Source organism: Bradysia coprophila, unplaced genomic scaffold, assembly GCF_014529535.1.
Source record: "Bradysia coprophila strain Holo2 unplaced genomic scaffold, BU_Bcop_v1 contig_297, whole genome shotgun sequence".
Lineage (NCBI taxonomy): Eukaryota > Metazoa > Arthropoda > Insecta > Diptera > Sciaridae > Bradysia > Bradysia coprophila.
Window position 1 is genome coordinate 7917225 of NW_023503555.1, and position 20210 is coordinate 7937434.

General features: G+C 37.8%; 2 protein-coding genes across 6 annotated transcripts in view; both read left to right on the forward strand.

The window, feature by feature from the left end:
- LOC119079018 (phospholipase D2) overlaps window positions 1-6635 on the forward strand; it is a 20296-nt gene extending 13661 nt beyond the window's left edge. For all 5 annotated transcript variants that reach the window (XM_037186792.1, XM_037186794.1, XM_037186793.1 and 2 more), the window contains exons 2-17: window positions 1484-1877; window positions 1981-2586; window positions 2650-2854; window positions 2919-3122; window positions 3233-3287; window positions 3345-3400; window positions 3493-3761; window positions 4199-4473; window positions 4537-4746; window positions 4803-4885; window positions 4997-5086; window positions 5154-5365; window positions 5433-5509; window positions 5662-6048; window positions 6116-6357; window positions 6423-6635. In XM_037186792.1, the coding sequence (XP_037042687.1) occupies window positions 1484-1877; window positions 1981-2586; window positions 2650-2854; window positions 2919-3122; window positions 3233-3287; window positions 3345-3400; window positions 3493-3761; window positions 4199-4473; window positions 4537-4746; window positions 4803-4885; window positions 4997-5086; window positions 5154-5365; window positions 5433-5509; window positions 5662-6048; window positions 6116-6357; window positions 6423-6524 (3467 nt within the window). In that variant the 3' untranslated portion in view covers window positions 6525-6635. The remainder of the gene's footprint in view (window positions 1-1483; window positions 1878-1980; window positions 2587-2649; window positions 2855-2918; window positions 3123-3232; window positions 3288-3344; window positions 3401-3492; window positions 3762-4198; window positions 4474-4536; window positions 4747-4802; window positions 4886-4996; window positions 5087-5153; window positions 5366-5432; window positions 5510-5661; window positions 6049-6115; window positions 6358-6422) is intronic.
- An 8992-nt stretch (window positions 6636-15627) lies between these two features.
- LOC119079129 lies at window positions 15628-16464 on the forward strand. Its single transcript, XM_037186958.1, has 4 exons — window positions 15628-15781; window positions 15882-16024; window positions 16086-16118; window positions 16181-16464. Exons 2-4 carry the CDS (start codon window positions 15886-15888, stop codon window positions 16330-16332), a joined length of 324 nt encoding a protein of 107 aa, XP_037042853.1. The 5' UTR covers window positions 15628-15781; window positions 15882-15885; the 3' UTR covers window positions 16333-16464.
- Window positions 16465-20210: the final 3746 nt, after the last annotated feature.

Below are 20210 nucleotides of genomic sequence, written 5' to 3' on the forward strand. Positions count from 1 at the left end.
TTACTTAGGCGGGCACCACAACCTACTATTGGTTTTGGCCTCTTCCAGCAATTTTCTCCAATCGGACCTATTCCGCGCCTGGAGAACGTCGCTCACTCTTAGTACTTTTAGATCAGACTCAATTGCTTCTTTCCATCTCGCTCTTGGTCTTCCTGGTCTGCGTCTTCCATCGGAATTTGTATTTAGCAGTTTCAGTGGTTCCTCATTCTTTGTACATGACCGAGCCATCTTAATCGATTGATTTTGATGAATTTGACTATATCAGGCTCCTTGTAAAGCTGATACAGCTCATGGTTGTATCTTCTTCTCCAGTTGCCGTTCACATTGACACCTCCAAAAATTGATCGAAGAATTCTCCTTTCAAAAACAAAAGTGTCTGTTCGTCGATTTGTGTCATGCACCAAGCTTCCTATCATATGCTACAACTGGTCGAATCAGCGATCTGTAAAATTCGCAATTAAGGTTGCGGTTGAGTGTTTTTGACCGGATGAGTTTTTGAAGACTGTAGTAGCTCCTGTTACTAAGAAAGCGTTACCAAGGTAAATAAAGCGTCGACAGTCTCGAAGTGTTTTCCATTCACCTCCAGCGTATGGTCCGTTGGTCTGCCGTCAGACAATGAAGTTGTGACCACATCGCATCAACTCCCCTGAATTCCATATGCAACATTGCATTATAGAGAATATTGCACTCGAACTCGCCCGAAAGTAGTGTCCTCATGATCCGATGAAGGTTTTTCAATATGTGCTACTTTCAATCACTTTTTCAATTTTTGTGTAGGTTTCTGAGGAACGAATTTTGGTGGATTAGATGAAAGATCTTTCGTTTCGAAAAAAAAAATTGCGAATTTACATTGAGAATTTTTAGTTCACCCAAAGTATTATAAGCAACTCAATATGATTCGAATTCGCAAAAAGAAACGGAACCCTAGTTTCAGGTGAGTTCGAGTGCAGCGTAAGTTCAGTTCAATGTAGTCAAAAGAGTTGCAAAGGGTTGCAAACGAGTTGCACGGTATAAAAGGGAACATCGGAGGTATGCACGCTGGAAAAAGAGTTGCAGAAGAATTGCAAATCGAGTAGTTTACACTTAACGCTGAACTTAAATTCACACGAAACTTCGGTTCCGTATATTTTGCGATTCTCTGAAAATTTGCGTTGAACTAAAGCCGAAAACACACGAGCAATTTTGCGTTGATGGGATCGACAATTGTGCTACCTTTTCTAATAAGAAGAGACAAAAAAATTTTGCCTAAAAATTTATGTCTCTTCTTGTTACAATACTTTTCGAAGTATTTTAAGTGCTGTTTGAGCAACTGATTTTGCCCTTATCGACTAGACTATTGTTTAGCCTGTGGGGAATATCTGATTACAATGGAAACCACAGCAACGCAAAATTCGTGTGTTTTCGGCCGTTTAGTCTATTTTATGAGTCTAACCTAAGGTCGCTCCAAATCCTAATGTTCTTTTGTTTCTTAAACGAATTCCAGATATGGGCGTATCAAATCCAGCCCTAAATGACGACGACACAGTAAATGATGATTCCGGAAACGCCAGTGCCTCGCAAAAAGATGAAGAGAACACATCCGGCTGCTTCAGTAACGGTCCGTTTTCGCCCGATTCCGAGTACGACGAAACCCTGGCATTTCCCGATTCCGTTACAATTCTGTCGATGGGCGATGATAATCCCATTTTGGTTGAGCGCAAAGATGGAGACGTTGACAGTGTGGTACCTGAAACAGATATACCTTTCACAACGGTCTATTGTCCACCGGTGAAATTTAAATCGATTCAACGGAAAGTGTTCATTCCCGGCCTAGAAATACACGTACAGATCATCGATAACGAGCGAAGCATCACAACGCATTTGCTTAATCCAAATTTGTGAGTGAAAATTTTAATGTTTCGAATAGGTAGAGCTGAACGTTAGGTCTCTTTTGGTCTTCTTTTCATTCCATAAATGGTAAACGAAAACTCTGACTTTCAGATATACCATCCAGTTGACGCATGGTCCATTCACATGGACAGTAAAAAAACGATACAAACACATAGCCGCCCTACATCAACAGCTCCGTGTTTTCCGGACCTCATTGAATTTCCCATTCCCAACACGAAGTCATAAAGAAAGACGTGCAAGTTTCCGCAACACCTACGGTCCAGAGGTGGACGATGAAAAGGTCGGCAAGAAAAAACGCAAAGGACAATTGCCTCGCTTTCCCAATCGACCCGAAACATTGGTTCCAGTTGAATCACTGCCGGATCGCATTCAACAGCTGGAAGAATATCTGTACAATATGCTGAACATCCGACTCTACAAAAACCACCACGAAACTGTCAATTTCTTGGAGGTGTCCCAGTTGTCGTTCATCAAGGCATTGGGTGAAAAGGGCAAAGAAGGTCCAATTATGAAGAGATCCGGATCGACGCGTCCTGGACAGGCTGGCTGCAATTGCTTCGGTTGCTTCCATCGGGCCTGCTGCATACGGTGCAATTATTTCTGTACGGATTTGATATGCGGCCAGTGGCGGACTCGATGGTTTTTTGTTAAGGAGACGTTCTTCGGTCATCTGTCACCGAAAGATGGTTCGATTAGGTGGGTGAAGAATCAAGTGTTTAGCCCGCGCATAGTTCGTTTGATAACTCAATTTTGTCGCAGATGCATCGTCCTATTCGATCAGGGATTCGACGTGTCGACGGGTATTTATAGCACTGGCATGAGAAACGGATTACAAATTATGACAAACAATCGAGAGCTGGTACTTAAAAGTTGGACGAGAAGAAAAGCCAAGGAATGGTTGACGTATTTGAAAGCGGTAGCCAACAATCAGGCCAGAGATTTCACTTGTCCCAATCCTCATATGGTAAGTGGTTGATGTAAAACCCATTCAGCATCTCGTTCAATTTTGCATCCTGAATTTTCCGCAGTCCTTTGCTCCAGTCCGTTCGTCCATGCGTGCCCATTGGTTTGTGGATGGTGCGTCCTATATGAACGCTGTTGCAGATGCCCTGGACAATGCCACCGAGGAGATTTACATAGCCGATTGGTGGTTGAGTCCGGAGATTTATATGAAACGACCGGTGATCGATGGAGATTATTGGCGGCTGGATAAGATTTTACAAAGGAAAGCGGTGAGTGTGATAGTGAATTTGGAACATACTGATTGATAGGAATGGTATGCTGCTGCGGTGTATTGAAGTCGAATGAAACGCGGTTATGGAAATTTTGATTTCACTTACAGGATCAGGGTGTCAAGGTATTCGTAATGTTGTACAAGGAGGTCGAAATGGCGCTAGGTAATTTTACCATCAGTTTACCACCGAAAAACTCATTCAAAAATTGAATGTTCACAGGAATCAACAGCTATTACAGCAAGCAGAAACTCGTTGAAGCTCACGAAAATATCAAAGTGAGTCCCCTCCCCTCCAACCGAACTGAATTTCAGAATTTGTCGAATTTAGTACCAGTTAATCAAACCAGAAACAATCTCCTTAATGCTAGGTATTCCGTCATCCCGACCACGCCAGGGTTGGTGTATTTTTCTGGGCTCATCACGAGAAAATTGTTGCCATTGATCAGACGTACGCCTTCATCGGCGGTATCGATTTGTGCTACGGCCGCTGGGACGACTACCGGCATCGTCTCACCGATCTAGGCAGCATATCCACAACGTCTGCGTCCACATCGAAACCGGATCCGATGAGTTCCAAAAATTCCAAATATCTTCCGACCGCTTCGACAGCAGGAAAAGTTACCATGAGCATTGATGAGTAAGTTTTTGAGTTGCCTGTCATTAGAGACGGCACACTTTTGGGTTTTCGTTAGACTATTTAGTGAGGTTTCCTTTTGTGCTATCGAATGCTGGTATTGACGATGTCGCCCCTTCTAGTGCTTCCACCTGCACTCAGCACAAAACACGTTCTGCTTAAAACATGACTGTTTGGACAGCCGCGTAAGTTCATTATGATTTCAATCGGAAGCTTGCATCAACTTGTAGTTAAATGGAAGCTTTAACAATCTTCCCAGTGTAAGCTTCCGGTTGACTAGTTTTGGGGTGATTGAGCAGCACAAAACCTGAACCAGAATGTGATAGCATAAAGGGTAGCCCACTAAATAAGCCAACGAAAACGTCAGCCCAAGCGGAACGACATACACCTGTCTTTGGACAAAGGTTTTTTTGGTGCGACAATTAATTTTCGCTTCACAGGCCAGATTGTTCGAATCGACCAGTACTCGAACCGGGCGATCGACTCTTGATGATAAAATTACCAGCAGAACCGTTACCAGAGAACACGAAGAGGAACACACCGGAGATGGAGCGACGGAATATTTTGAATAAATTCAAGGACATGAAAGAAAAGGGAAAGAAAGCTTTTATGGCACGGGTTACGTCGACTGATCTGGAATCTCCAACTGACGATCAACAGCAGCAACAGCACAAACCCGATAAGAGTATGTTCTTCACGAACGACGAACTGAAAGGTTGGTCTCATTGTTCCACCCGATTTGAGGACCATGCTGAAGGGAAAACATTTTGCTTTACAGAAGCGGAAAAGGGCAAGGAATACACCGATCCGATTCCATTCCAAACAGCGATCATGGGCACACTGGACGGGAATGCAAAGTACTGGGTAGGCAAAGATTACGTAAATTTTATCATCAAAGATTTGGTGAATCTGGAAGCGCCGTACGTGGACATTGTTGATCGAACGCAGACGCCTAGGATGCCTTGGCATGATATTGGAGCTGTTGTTGGTGAGTAAAAGGCTATACCGTTTTTCTATGCACTTTACGTTCGAAAATCATTTCAGCTGGCGCTTCCGCTCGTGACATATCCAGACATTTCATACAACGGTGGAATGCTGTTAAGCTGGAAAAGGCTCGTGAGAATCCGGTAAGTCTGATAGCAATTTTAACTGAAAATAAAACGGAAAAAAGATCAGAACGGACGTACGTTCCTTTCGCCGAAAGGTTTGGTTAATCAAAGAAAAACTGTCCTTCGCAGGCATATCCGTACCTTCTGCCAAAAAGCTACGTGGACATAAGAGTCTCAGAAAAATTCCTGCCCGTACCTCTCCAGCGTGTAACTTGCCAAGTGAGTGGATTCTCGAAATTCGATTCATCGGTACACCTCGAACCAATCAAAACTCGCATTGTTATAGGTTCTGCGCAGCGTATCCAGTTGGAATTGTGGATTTATCGAACAAGACGTTGTCGAACAAAGCATTCATGATGCATACATCCAGACCATCACCAAAGCACAGCACTACATTTACATCGAGAACCAGTTTTTCATTAGTTTAGATTTAGGCACGCCAGCCGTACGCAATCAGATTGCCGACACATTATTTAAGCGAATCGTTAGGGCGTACAAGTGAGTCCGGAAAGGTATTAATGACCGGACCATTTTTAAAAATTTCTCCGTTCTCTCGTTGATTTAGAGAACAAAAAGTCTTCCGAGTTTATGTGGTCTTACCGTTGCTGCCGGCGTTCGAAGGGGATGTAGGTGGTACCACAGGTGAGTGGACGAAGCAACTTCTTTCAACCTCTTCTTCTTTACAAATCTAAGTGAACCAGCTTGAGTGATCAGCCAGAGAGTGTGCCTGGAAAGTCCATGCTGTTGTACGACAACTGATAATCAACACTTTACCTCTTCTCTCTCCACCGTAGGCAATGCCATCAGAGCGATAACACATTGGAATTACGCTTCGATCTGTAGGGGAAAGAGTTCCATAATTTCCCGTCTCAAAGCGATTGGCATACGCGATCCCAGTGAGTACATTTCCTTCCACAGTCTGCGCACGCACGACGTATTGAACGGCTGCCCGGTGACCGAATTGATATACGTACATTCGAAACTGTTAATTTCGGACGATAAAGTGGTGATCTGCGGATCGGCGAACATAAACGATCGAAGTTTGATCGGTAAACGAGATTCCGAAATTGCGGTGATCATAACCGATGAGGAGTTCGAAGAGGGACGCATGAATGGCGAACCATTTCCGACTGGAATCTTTTCCGGTCAATTGCGTCGGTTTCTGTTCAAAGAGCATTTGGGTAAATGATCCATTAAACTGACTAAGCTGCAGATGTGTCCACGATCTAATGCTAACCGCTTGTATAGGTCTCATTGAACCGGATCCGGAGCGCGTACCAATCAATTTGATTGACCCGACAATTGATTCGTTTTGGAATGGCTTTTGGTTGCGCACATCGAAACGAAATACGCGAATCTACGACGAAGTCTTCAAGTGCATTCCAACGGATGCCGTGACCAGTTTTGTGAGCCTGAAAAAGTATTTGGAAGAGAAGCCAATATGTAAAACCGATCCAGAGACAGCCATAATGCAAGTGAAACGATTACAAGTAAAGTGGAAACGAAGGCACCGTTAGAGTCCAGGATTCTCATGAGTTTACCGTTTCATTCACAGGGTCACCTAGTCGACATGCCATTCCAGTTTTTGTGGGAAGAAGTGCTAACACCACCGGGTACCAGCAAAGAAGGATTGATACCAACGTCCGTGTGGACGTGACAGTTTACGATGACACACATTTGTTGCCTGTTAGACGAACATTTTATTTTTGTATTCCAGAAACACATTGCCTTAAGCCCGAAAATAAATTTTGTTTTAAAATTTGTTAAATTATTGGTTTCGTCTTGGATCTTCGTTCATTTTACAGCCACAAACAAATCGACAACGAAGACAATAAAAAAACTAAGAAGTTCTAGTGTCCTACATCTTCCTTAAAGGGTATGTTAAACCGAATAAAGTAAAAGATTTTGTACGAAAAACAAGATAAAATTTCAAACGGAAAGATAAAGTAAGTGTGGAGACGGTTACTACTCACATCTAAGCCGCCAATCTGCCTGTTATGTTTGCTGCCTGTTTTGAATTGATTTACATTATACTAGAGCTAGTCAGATGTTTTTTTGTGATTAAGTAAACTCTACAAAAACTGAAATAAATGAAATGAAATTCTTTCAGTGCTTTTGAGATAGAATGGTTTTTTATAAAGTTCATCACAGTGTATGCCAAAAGACCCATCCGGGCGGTATACGCAGAAAATTTTGCAAAGGCCTTCAAATAAGATTTTTTCATCAAGATCTAGTTTTGGGACCACCCTGTACTTTGCAAAAACATTTCGTTTCTTCATTCGTGTTCAGAATTTAGGGATTCAAATATCCCAGTTAAAATATATCAGTCAAAAACACTCAAAGAGTAAAAGTGACGCAAGTCCCTGGGCATACTTCCAAAACAACTGTAGATGACGCTTCTGCGCTTGTACGCAAAAATCGTCAAAGCAAGAATTAGGCCAAAAAAAATTCTAGAGAAACGCCTAGGAGCTACGAAATCGCACTTTTCCATAGGAACTAACTAATTAACATAGCCAATTTGAGTTATCTGAAAAAACGAAATTTTGCTTATTTTCATACAAACATCAATATTTCGAAGTTCAATATCTCGGCCAATTTTGAAACTGCAGTAACGTGTGATAGCTCGTTGAACTCGTGGTGTTGAGGAATTTCGCGCCGTGTCATTCACAATAACCAACAAAGTGACATTTTCCTTATACAAAACGTGTCATTTTGTCAATTATTCCGAATGACGCGGCGCGAAAGTCCTAGCAGCCACACTTTAATATGCTCTGGACCTCACTTTGTATATTACACCAAAAAATTTTTTTTTTTGATGATAGTAACTGTGCAGAACTATTTTACAGGACAACTGAACACTACTGTCAGCATATATGTACATTCTACATAATGGCAGGCCTCTCACTCTATTTCCGGACTCCTTATTAAGGAATTAAGGAGGTTTCAGCTCAAAAATAAGGAAATTTTAATTGAAATTAAGGAAAAATAAGGAGAAAAATACAAATTTTTCAACTTAAAATTTTCGCTATTTTACAAATTTAACGAATTTGTCATGAACTGTAACAATACTCTCTCTAGCAACCAAACTCTCAGCTCTCTGTGTCAAATTCACACCTTATTTCTTTGTATTCTACAAACACTGTAATCTAAATGTAAATAGAAAAAGCGACTTGATTCTTTCACCACCTTAATAAAAGCAGTTTGTTTGCTAGAGAGGGTATTGACTGTAAGTGTCTGTTCGAAAAGTACAAAATCGGTTTTTCATGTTTTTTGAAGTGTACCGAGTTTACTCGACTTCAGGCAACGAAAATTGATATTTATCGAACCATAATAGGGTTCGAAAGTTTAGTAGTCTATAGACTAAAGATTGCAATCAATATTTGCACATACCAATTTGATTAGCAGAGGCTTTAGGTTCGAACTGTTTCACGGGGGTGCACAATTTTTTTTATATATATATTTTGTCCGACACCTTCTGATGGGATCTTTACAGAATACGTTCAGCGGATTTTTATCTAAGAAATCTTGCTGAAAGCTTACTTGAGTCACTTATTGTAATGGAAAATTCAGTAGGCACTATGCTACTAAGCTTGCAATAGAACAAACAGTCATGGGGTTTTATTTCCATATGATGCGATTGTCCACTTTTTTTGCTATGGTTAAGTTTCGCAGAACTCTTTTAATACAAGCCTCCAATTTCAATTGAAGATCGACCTTATTTTCGAATATAAGTTCCTAAGGTTAATCTCGGTACTAACCGGTGATCATAACCAACATTTGTGTATTGTGTCTCTTGCGTCTCTTGCTTCAATTATATAAAAAAAAAAAAACCATTTTTGCAACCCCTTTTCGAGGTAATGCCATTTACTTTGGCTTGGTCTCTATAAGTCCGAAAATAAGAAATTTAAAAAAAATGTGAAACAGTGTCCTTTAAAATTGAAAGGGGCATAAAGGAGTCATTCCATTTCATTTTAAAAATCTTTGCCTTATAAGTGATACTCGAGAAGGAAACCACAATAAAACATGGTAAGTCCAGTAAATCAATTATATTGGAATGACAATGCGCCACCACTTCACTTTTCTATTAGAGTTCTTTGTGTAAAATAATAAAAGTAATTTTAAAATCAATATTTGCCGCGCAGCGAAGTAAAATCTGCGAAAAATAAGGAAAATAAGGATTTCTTATCAAAATAAGGAGGAATAAGGAGGTTTTCATAAAAATAAGGAAAATCAAGGAAATAAGGAGGTGTGAGAGGCCTGTAATGGCCGCACTAAGTTCAGCTAAGCTGTACATTGTACTGCTGTGTTAACAAATGTACTTGTCCCGAATTTGTACAGTATAGCATTACATTTTTTCTTGATAGTTGAACGGTACTATTGTACTGTTGAGCTAAACAATGTACAACATAGAAGGAATTATGCTTAGCTTAGCTGAATATTAATGCAATTTAGTTGTAAATATATACTGCTACGTTACACATTTGTACTTGTCCCGTCTCAAAAAAAATGTTCAGCTGTGCTGAATAAATTTTTTATAGGTGTAGGTCTTTCAGTGGCCCTTAGACTATTTAGATTCCAACTATATTATGCTGAGTAGATGTTGAGTTGACTTTTAATTGACACTAATTGCTTCTCACTCGCCTTCGGCCCGGATCAACTAATTCCGGTCATGAGAAGCAAAATTTCTATCATTTGACGAGCCCATAACTCACCATAACTAGATGAAAATGTAAATTTTGCTTTTCACCAAAGCACCTAGCAGGGTAATAGAGGTTTTACCACGTCAAATAGAGTAGTTTTTATATACCAATGATACCATTAGCAGCTTTAACGGTAATTTTGCAATGACATAAGGGAAAAAAGTTATGGAAATATTCGCATGCTTCGATTAAAGTACTACTTTATTTTTTTCTATTACCCTGCTAGGTGTTTTGCTTTTCACACATAAAATCGTCTTCCAGAAGCAATGCTGCGATGCTACTGTTAGGTGATTATGGATACTTACCTGAATCTGAGTCTACACCGTATTTTCGCTGATAAATATTCTTTTAAAAAAATTAATTTTGAAAAATGATAGACCACACAATAAACGTGTTGGCTTACATTAAAAAATAGATTTGATTGTGGCAGTTTGACTAGCTCTGAGAAAAGTTAACAGTTTTCCAAAATGTCCATAAATTTCTAAGTTTTCTTAAAACTGGTCAAACAAACAAATGTCTTTTTATTGAAAAGTAACACCACAGCAATGCTTCTAGCATGAACATGGAAAATATTCGGGGCTGATGAAATTTTGTAAAGATAGATGACTAGTTTTCGTTGCATTTGCGACACTTGTCAATCCAGTGTTAGTGCTAGGAGAAGTGGTGTGGTAACACATTTCTGGTGGCTATATTGCCTTCCTAGATTACTCAAAAAGGATTTTTGTTAAAAGATATTAGCGAAAACACAGTACTTAAAAAACGCCCTCATGTATGCTTTTCAACAAAACATTCGGTCCTCTTAAGAGCGTTGAATCCTTTGCAAATGTACGACCACAATACAGTGTTAAAAGAGCGTATAAACATGGAAAAAAACCAGTTAATTTAACTGAGCTCGATGGGTGATATGTCAAAATTTCGACTCTCTTTTAACACTGCATAAGGACTACGAATGTGGTAGCTTTTAATAAAAATTGGTTTTGGTTGTAGAAGTCTGACCATCCCTGAGAAAACTGAGCAGTTTATGAAAATTTTGTTACATTTTTGAAAAATAATTCTGATGGAAAGATATCATCAAAAATTAAATACGACGGAGCACACAAATGTAGGCTAAAATTTTAGCTAAGTACCGGTGCCTCTAAATTCAGAAAAATATTCGTTTTTTTATGGCTTTTCTGAACCAAAATCTTTTTTTAAGAAGTAAAACCATTGAAACACGCAAAACTGTGTTATTTTTAAGGGAAAAATTGGTTAATGGATAACTTATGCCACTTAGAGAAACCTGTGCAGATTACACAAATTTACACAATCTGCAAAGGTTTCTACAAGTGGGTCAAGTTGACACCCAAAAACCAAATTTTCCCTTAAAAGTAACACATTTGTGCGTGCTTTAATGGTTTTACTTAAAAAAAAATATTTTGGTTCGTAGAAATCATCAAAAAACAAAAGATTTTTCCGCCCAAATGTAGGCTACAAATTTACACAGGATTGATTCATCGCTTTTAAGGGGAATGGATGTTTAGGTTTGTCTGTTTCGTATTACATTTTTGATTATATCTTTTCTCTAGAATAAATTTAAAAAATGAACGACCGACATGACGATTACAAGTGTTATTTTTTTAATGAAAGCTAACACAGTTGTGGTGGTTCCATTTTTGAAAATGGAGTCTAGTGAAAATATTTAATCGGAAATAATCTGAAATCCAATATTCAAAAAACGCCCAATGGAATGAACAATCGATAAAAAGTTGAAAAGTAGAATTTTCATGTGAATTATGTTGATCCGGCAGATTCTTGTTCTTATCCCGAGTCCATTACATATTTTTCATGCTTTGGAAACGTAAATCAATTTTCTCGTTTTCCCTAGGTGTGTAATAAGTCACTTTCGACTCTACGGAAAACAAATGCATGTGTAAGCATTTTTAGAAATTACGTTCAATTACGTAGTAATAAGTGCGACATGACGTACCTGGCAACAAAGTAAAAAACTTCCGTTCATATTCACAGGTTTCTGATGGTTTGTTCACAATTCAACGATACATATTTGAAAACCTACGGAATGTGTTATTATTACCTTTTTACCATCACCTGTTCGTAATAATTAATTTTTCACTTGAAAACTCGACATCAAAAACAAATGGATTTATGTTTTCGTTTTGCATCAATTTTTATATTGTTGATGCTGGTTGGTTGGTGTGATATAGAACGTCTTTTTTTGAGTAAGTAAACGAAAAGAAAATATTTTCTAACTAAAAATAGACTGAAGGCTGGAACGTTAAACAGATGAAGGAAAGCGAAGATTTTTTATAGTATTTTAATTGAAATAAAATTCTGGTATTTTCCAGAGTTGTTGTTTTTATCATTGGACGTAAATACACTTTCTACAGACAGCACTTAAACAACAATTCACGATTTTCCTTTGAACAAATTGAAACTAACTCTTCCTCTTCATTAGACTTACAAATTAACGCACGTTCACATGCGTCGAAAATCATACTTTGTGTTTAGCACTACCTAAATACAACCTACTTCATTCTTTGCGCTCCATTTTCTGTTGAAACAACTTCATGAAATATCATAGCAGTTAGCAGTGAAGATGGTTCACAAAAAATAGATCGCTGACATCAATAACTTTACCACGAAACGTACTAGAAATGTAGAATTTCACATTTCGTCATTCGCCCAGTCGGTTGGCCTGTAGAGGCGACACATTTTTTTACAGTACTTCAATCTCACTGTACTATTTTTTTTGTGTAACAACTTCACATTGGTTCATTCCCATGAAATGTCACAGCAGTGAAGTTTGTTCATGAAAAGATAATTCAGTGACAGCAGTCTTTTTATGAAGAAAAGTCCTAAATTGTAATAGATTTTACCCTTAGTTTCTAAACTACATTCTCCTATAGAGTTACGAAGGTCTATAACGTCCAAAAAATTATCTAAAAATAGAGCACAAAGTACTGACAAAAATTGTGGCACCTGTACAGGCTAACCGAGGTTTTCCTATAAGTTCGGTTCGACTGCATGTCTCCATAGCCTAATGACTGTCCTGCCGTGAAGACATCATATCGCATTGTGTCGTTGCGTTTAAAGATCTTTGGATAGATTTAAGCTCATTTTGTATTCTAATTTTTCGAATAGTCGCTCCTTAACATCCTTAACGGCGTTGGTGTTGGATTTTCGAATTCTCTAGTCTTTGCAAGATTTTTATTTAAAAAAAAAATGACAGTTTATTGAAGATAATCGTTCGGTAGGATGCGAGAAGAGTTTTCTCAGACAGAGATTGTAAAAACTCTACTGCGTTCATCTCTAGCCATGCAAATTACTACTTTACCTTTACCGACCTTTATCATTTTTTGACTGTCCGTAAAAGGTTAATATCAATGCAATGCTACGCATCTAGCTCAAATTAGTCATTCTAATTATTAAACTGTTACGCACATAAAGTTTTCGTTTTTATCTCTTGTCGAATCGTTGTCTCCGTTTACCCGTCTCGCCTCTTTAAATTTTTACTGAATGAATCACGTGATTATTCTAAAAAGAAATGTTTCGTCAGATTTTTGATTGATTGTATACATAGGTCAGTGTTCCAACAATAAGCCGTCTAGGTGATTGTCTAAGTGACAATTCATTTGCTGTAATTTGATTTCATTTTATCATAATAGTTAAACTCAAATTTGACGTATATATGAATGTTAGAGTGTACGTTCGTCATCACTATTAGAATGACATGAAGAATATTGATTGTTCATAGTGCAAAGAGCAAACAATATTTTCGTGTAACGGAAAACTTCCAACTAAATTTAAACTTGTATCACAAAAAGCGAAGGTGTTCAATGTGACACAAAGATGGCGTCTTTTCTATGTAATTTATGAACTCGCATTTTCATCGGAATAACGTTCACAAGTAAGGTGAACTTTCCATATTCTTATCCGTTATAGTTAGGTAATGGAAGATTACGTCCGCGGGTCAAAATTTTTATTTTGACGAGTTAGGACGTTATAGCCCGACCCGATCCCCAGAAACTCAGAGTCTTCAACAAGGCTTTAAACTTTGGGGAGGTCACGCAGATTATAATCCCCCAAAAACCTTTAACGCAGGTGACGCAGTTTCAACAGTTTATCTTCCAAAACACCTGATATCCCCCAAAAAACCGTTACAGGAATAGGTGACACAGTTCCGGAAGGTGAACTTCCAAAACACTTGATATCGGTTTTGGTGACGCATTCTGCGGCTAAACGCAAGAAATTTCAAACAAAAAAGTTTACAAAGATAATTTACAAAGAAAAGTCTGCGGCACCAGGTGGCAGACGATTCGGCTTTCTTTTTTATTAATGTTGTTCTTGTTGGACTCGTTTATTTTCATATTTTCCTAAGAGTAATTTTCTCAACATCTACCACCTGTGCCGCATTTTTTTTTGCAAATTATCTTTGTGAACTTTTTTGGTAAATTTCTTTGTATGAAAAAAGTGTGTTCCCGTGTATCTAATAAAATGGCTATCTACGTGACCTCTCCAAAGTCTACATCCTTGGTCTTAGTATGGAGATTGTTAATTTTACTAGTGTTGATGCATCCTTCGCTTTCAGCTCGAGCTGTCACATGAAAATAAAAATTTCAAAATCATTACTCAATCCCCTATTCTTAGTGTTGAAATTGGAATTAAAACAGCGAAAAATATGTCGATAGTAGAACCGCATCACCGAATCTTCACACTCAATCTTTTATAATATTGACATCGTATCGCAATGGCATTCCCTCAGTGGAAATTTTACAAATTGATGCGAGCCCGATCAAAGTCGGTTAAACCGTCGATTGTGTATCTATAATAATCGCCAATTAATAAAATATTTCTAACAACTTTCCGAAAAATCTTATGCATGTCGTGGTTCGTGGATGTTGGCCGCCTGCCAAATTAAATTCGAAATTTTTAGATTTCTGAAATATTGTAATAAATTAGAGAGGAACGAAAACATAAAATTTCGCCTAATTTTACCGTTGATGTGTATACATCTGTCCGATTTCATTTATTCGAAAAAAAAACTCATAGCTAAAATCGGGCAGTTAAAGTCACTTACAGATGGTAGGCATATCAACACCATACTTTTTGATAAACATAACAAGCGATAAAAAGTAGAAAAGTAGAGTTTTCGTGAGAATTTTGTTGGTCCGAGGCGAAGCCGAGGTCAATAAACACACTAAAACGAGACTTTTCAAATTTATAACGAGTTTTGTGATTGATTTTGCATACTTTTGAAGGTGAAAGAAATTTTCTTGTTTTCCCAAGGTGTGTGAATAGACCACTTTCGACCCTAGGGAACTCAAAGGCATATAAAAAATCTATTATTTCTTAGTTTTTACAGTAATTCTAACCAAATTGTGTCTAAATGTGCTTCAGCTGTTTTATCAGAAGTTCCACTCATACAAATACAATCCGCTTGTATACCTATATTCGGGTAATGATAAAAACCGTATAAAAAAGGATGTAAATAGAGCGAAGTACATGTCAAACCTAAGAAGTCAAATAAAGGGTGCTACAATAGTTATTTTCCTAACTCATGCTAAAATGCTTTTTTAGCTAATGAGAGGTTTCCAGCTCGAGCCGGAGGCGAGTGCTGGAATTGAATTCGCTAAAAAAGCCTTTTAGCGTAAGTTAGGAGCAACGTTTTTCCTAAATGACGTGGGAACTGAGCGACGAAGTCGCGATATTTCAACACTAGTTAGGAAAAAACTCTAAAAAATGTCTCTAACTCAAACTAAGACCTCTTCCAGTTTCGATAAATCATTTTTGCGGTCGTGAACACACAAAGAATATGGTTAAGAACGGTGAATTGTAATGCCCTTTAGTCAGATCAGACTCAACGGTCTGATATAGTCTTCATTAGGTAGATCAAATTGGGTCAAACATTGGCACCCAGAAAGTCAACTCAAATTCTAATAATTATTTGTAGACCGAACGATGCTGCCGGTGACCTCATGGTCAATGATACTCACTATATCTGTCAAAAAAAGCAAGAAAAGGCACACGTACTCCGTTGAACAAAAATAACTGTAAACGCGTCACCCTAATGCAAGTGGGTGTCGACTTGCAGACGGTTCTATTTCTGTGTTCCTTCTTCCAGATTATGTCATAATACCAACGAGTATTTCGATTTTTGATTCACAAAATCAGTTTAATTTTGAATTTCTTACGTGTGCGTCGGTTCATACATCTGTAGGTGAGTGGAAAAAATATATTTTTTTTTGTTTTTTGCTATTTTCGCTTGGCTAACATCAAAAATGACACCGCTGATGATTTATTTGTTCCAATTAAATTAGCAAAATGAGTCTGAAATCGGATTGCAAGAAAACGCTTCAGGCGGTCTATTCCAGCGAAGGAATTCCACAAATTACGGACAAAACTTACAACTCAATGTGGGAAGCTTTCGCTAAAACTCAACCGAGTGTAACCAGTTTGGCAGGTAATTAGCTATTCGTTTCCTTCAACAGTTAGTTTTTCTAAATGCTTGTCCATCACAATAGGAGCCACATACACTGGTGACGGTTTGTCTGGAGGTAAAAGTAGATAAATCAAAATGAGACGACCAGTTTTGAATTATTTTTTTTGCCCATTATAGTCGCACCACCACAAATCTGGGAAACATTGGAGTTCAATTTGGGCAAGTTCGGAATTGACAAGAAACTCGCCACCAAGATTGTCGCAAAGTTGAAGAAGAAGTACGGTGACAATCCTAAACCAACAGAAATCGGTGCATTTATGTCGAATTAACTGGACAAAAAGAACAATTTTAAATTCGGTTGCACTGTGTTTACATCGATCGGTTTACATAATGAAGTGTAACCCTGACATCAAAAATTGTTAAAGTATTCGACGTCAATAAAACGATTTTTGTGAAAATATTGTCCTCAGTTTTACAGACAGGAAAATTGGTGTTGAACAATGTGAACTACAACTACTCTTTTAGAGACGTAATATACTATTACTATCACGAGTGCTTAATTATAGCGTCGTTACTATCAAACAATTTTCAATGGTAAAGAATTAAACGGATAGATAAACGGAGTAAGTGCGATTACAGCTTTACTCCTTCTGTACTCCGACTGGATAATTATTTTTAACACAATATGGGTAGGCCCAAAGTTGAACCGATAACGTGAGCGTTTCATTTTACATGAAGTTTACAAATCTAAATTGCGTAAGCTTCAAGTTCACCCCTAATGTCAATTGTTCAAACAAAAATACTGTCACTTTTGATGTAAGTATTTTCGACGTAAAATCTTCTTCATACCTAGGACCCGAAAAGTGCGTCGCACTTTTTCTCCGTCCAATATGAAAAATACTATTCGTACCACGGACTAAAAGTCTTTTTTAGCGTATTCGATTCCAGACCTCGCCTTCGGCTCTGTCTGGAAACTTCTCACACGCTAAAAGACTTTTAGTCCTAGGTAACAAATGTACTATTATTTCATCAGTTTGATTTGACATACAATCGCTAAAACGAACTGGTTATAACTATACGTTATTTTGCACCAGCTGGTCACATACAATTTCAAATGGGACCAGCTGGTGCAAAATAACGTATGCACACCAGTTTGATTTAGCGATTGGATTTAGCGACTAAAGTTAGGCAATATTCGTGCGCCGAGTTACAAGTACTCCTCTTAAAAACAAGGCTGTAAACTTTGGGGAGGCCACGCAGATCGCCATTTTATTATCGCCACTTCTGAAGATTTTACATATTAAAAAAATCACCACATCGTCACGGCGAAGAAAATCGTCACAGTAGGTGAATTTTTGTATGAAATCCGCCATTTTATCTTCAACTGTGGTGTGTCACCCGCGTATCTGTTATATGCGTGACATCCCCAACGTTTACAGCATTGGAAGATTTCAGTTAATTTTCAAACATGTCCCTTATTTGACTTTCCAAAAATTAACCGCTCCTGCCTGGTTTATTATACTGTGCCGTGATTCATGCCAAAGATTATCACGTAAAGGGACAATCCTGATTTCCACTTACGAAAAAACCACTCCGTTTTCACTTAACCAATAGAAATAGAATAAAAAAAAAATTAAAATTCCTCCGTTGTTCTGCGACTTATCAAAGCGAAGTTTATCTGCACACGTTTCAGATTGGTTTAGTGGCAATTTTTAAGTATTTTCTTGTTGATTTAGATTTCCCAATGGCCATAATATTAATTTCCCAGATGGTTTCAATTGTTTCAATTCTTAAAAAAAATATTTTTTGCCCTATTTTATTCACATTTTATTTATGGTAATCCAATTAAGTTTGCGTAGCCTCTAATTGTAGGAAATTATCTCACCGGGAAGTATGATTCATCGGGAAATATAATTCACCGGGAAGAATATATCTAACGAAACGAAATGAATCTATGAAAATCTGGTGCCCAGTGCCGTTGCATTTTTGACATCTAAATGTTTGTTTGCTTTCTTTACTGTTATCTCATCACCAGAGCTTATTATTTAAGAATTAATTCCCTAAAATTCCCAAAAAAAATGTAGAATTAAATTCTCATAAAATATTAAGGCTAGTAATCATGAAAGGATCGTGAAAAATGCATGAAAAATGGACCCATGCAAAATATGACATAAAATGCATAAAATGTATGAGTTATCTGTCAAATATTTTGCAAGCTCGGTGTAAACCGGATGTTTACACTGTGCTTGCAAAATATTTGACATTTGGCTCATACATTTTATGTCATATTTTGCAAGCATTTTGCAACGGTCGATTTTGCATGCATTTTTCACGAACTGTGTACCCATCTTTAGGAAAGAATTCAAAAACGTTTACAAACTATGAACAAGCAAAGATTTTTTTATGTGAATTTTTGGTAATTAATTCCCAAATATTAGGCTCTGCTCATAACCGAAAGATTGAGAAGATTTTAAATTTTTTCGAAAAAAGGTCTTTAATAAAAAAAATTCTGAGTTGCAGTGATTACACGCACTTGTAAAAATCAAAATGTTTTATTAGATAATTTGTCGACTTATATGAGAAGTAACCACTCAACGTTTGAGTGTATTTATTCGACCAAGGGGCGTCGTTCGTCGAGATAATGGAAATATTTGCAAGCATTATTATCTATACAATTGTTTTGATAATGCGATTCCGTAGCGGGTAATCTGTCAAATTATGGTCAAACGAATCGCAAGTTCAAACGATTTCAAATCAAACATTTTTCTTGCTGCTCTTTTAGAGAATACTCGAAAATACGTAACATTCTTTTGGCTCCAGTTGGTGAGTCCTCAAAAAAATTTTATGCAACTCGAGATCATAATGTTCGGAAACTGCGAACTTTAGATCACTCTGTTGCATTGGTTATTTGGATCACAAGGGACGAAAGTAAAAAAATTCAACCGTGTGCGAAGTTTGCAGCCCGTGGCCGAAGGCCAGGGCGGCAATCGCACAGGTTGAATTTTTTTACGTCGTGCCATGTGATCCATACAACTTTTCATTACAATAACTACGAAAATTGTAATTTGAGCTTCCTAAACACGTTCCAACTGATGAAATTTACCGAAATATGCTGAAATATGCGGGGGTCCAGGGGGCGGCAGCCCCCTGGTATAAGAAAAAAATAATAAATTATTGGCAACGTTCTTTTCTATCACAACAATCACAGTGATCACAACGACACCAGACTGAACACATGTTGTTGCTGTCATTTACTTTCGCATCTTCGTTTGAGAGCCGAAAGTACTTTCGCTCCTCTGTTGTTGCTGTCATTTACTTTCGCATCCTCGTTTGGGGGGCGAAAGTACTTTCGAACCTCTTGTGATGTCGTGGCTTACTGAGAGTTGAATTTTTAAACTTTCGCATCTCATTCGGGAAGCGAAAATTACAATTTTCGTAGTTAGTGTAATGAAAAAAACGTTGTATGAATCTCGGTGTGAAGTACTTGATTAGGCTCACTTACACATTTAGAGCCTAATAAAGTACTTCGATGTCATAAATAACTAATGGTGCCAAATATTTGAAATGATTCAAGTAAGAAATGCATTTTGACATGTCCAGGACAACTAGGACTGTGAGAGAGTCTATTGAATCTGTAGAATTATGATAGAATATTAGGGAACCACCCTATTACGACCTTATAAACCCCAAAAGTTAAAAGCTCGCAAATCCTCTAAATTATTCCGAATTTTATAACTGGGAATATGGAGTTGCTGGAATATTCAGTCTGGAATATTGGAAACCGACAAACTGCCACTCAATAATCAAAAAATTACAGAAGCAAGTCCAAAAAAACTCACAATTTTTGATTTTTACTAGTGTGAAGATGGTGGATTATGTGGAATTGTGGAGTTTCGGGAAACGAACATACTGCCACTTCGAAAGTCCAGAAAATAACTTTTAAAAAATTGAGAAATCCTTAAAAATCGTAAAGTCCTAGATCTGGGAAATTAGTGGAACAGGAAGAGAGCTGCAACTTCGGGAACCGACACACTCCTTCTATAAATTATAAAAAAGTGAATCATTTGTAAAAATCGGTTTATTTTTCAGTTACATGCCAAAACCATCGCTCTAAATTAACTGCAACTGTTATTTCCCATGCAGTGAGTAGAGCGTTCGCTTAACATTCAACTATGACATGACACACAATATGCCTAACATTGTAGAG

What these genes read in the sequence shown, in the direction of transcription:
- LOC119079129 (XM_037186958.1), top strand. Translation starts at nt 15,886, where the DNA reads ATGAGTCTGAAATCGGATTGCAAGAAAACGCTTCAGGCGGTCTATTCC. An exon ending in GAGTGTAACCAGTTTGGCAG is followed by an intron (nt 16,025 to 16,085) that starts GTAATTAGCTAT and finishes CCATCACAATAG; the next exon opens with GAGCCACATACACTGGTGAC. An exon ending in TGGTGACGGTTTGTCTGGAG is followed by an intron (nt 16,119 to 16,180) that starts GTAAAAGTAGAT and finishes TGCCCATTATAG; the next exon opens with TCGCACCACCACAAATCTGG.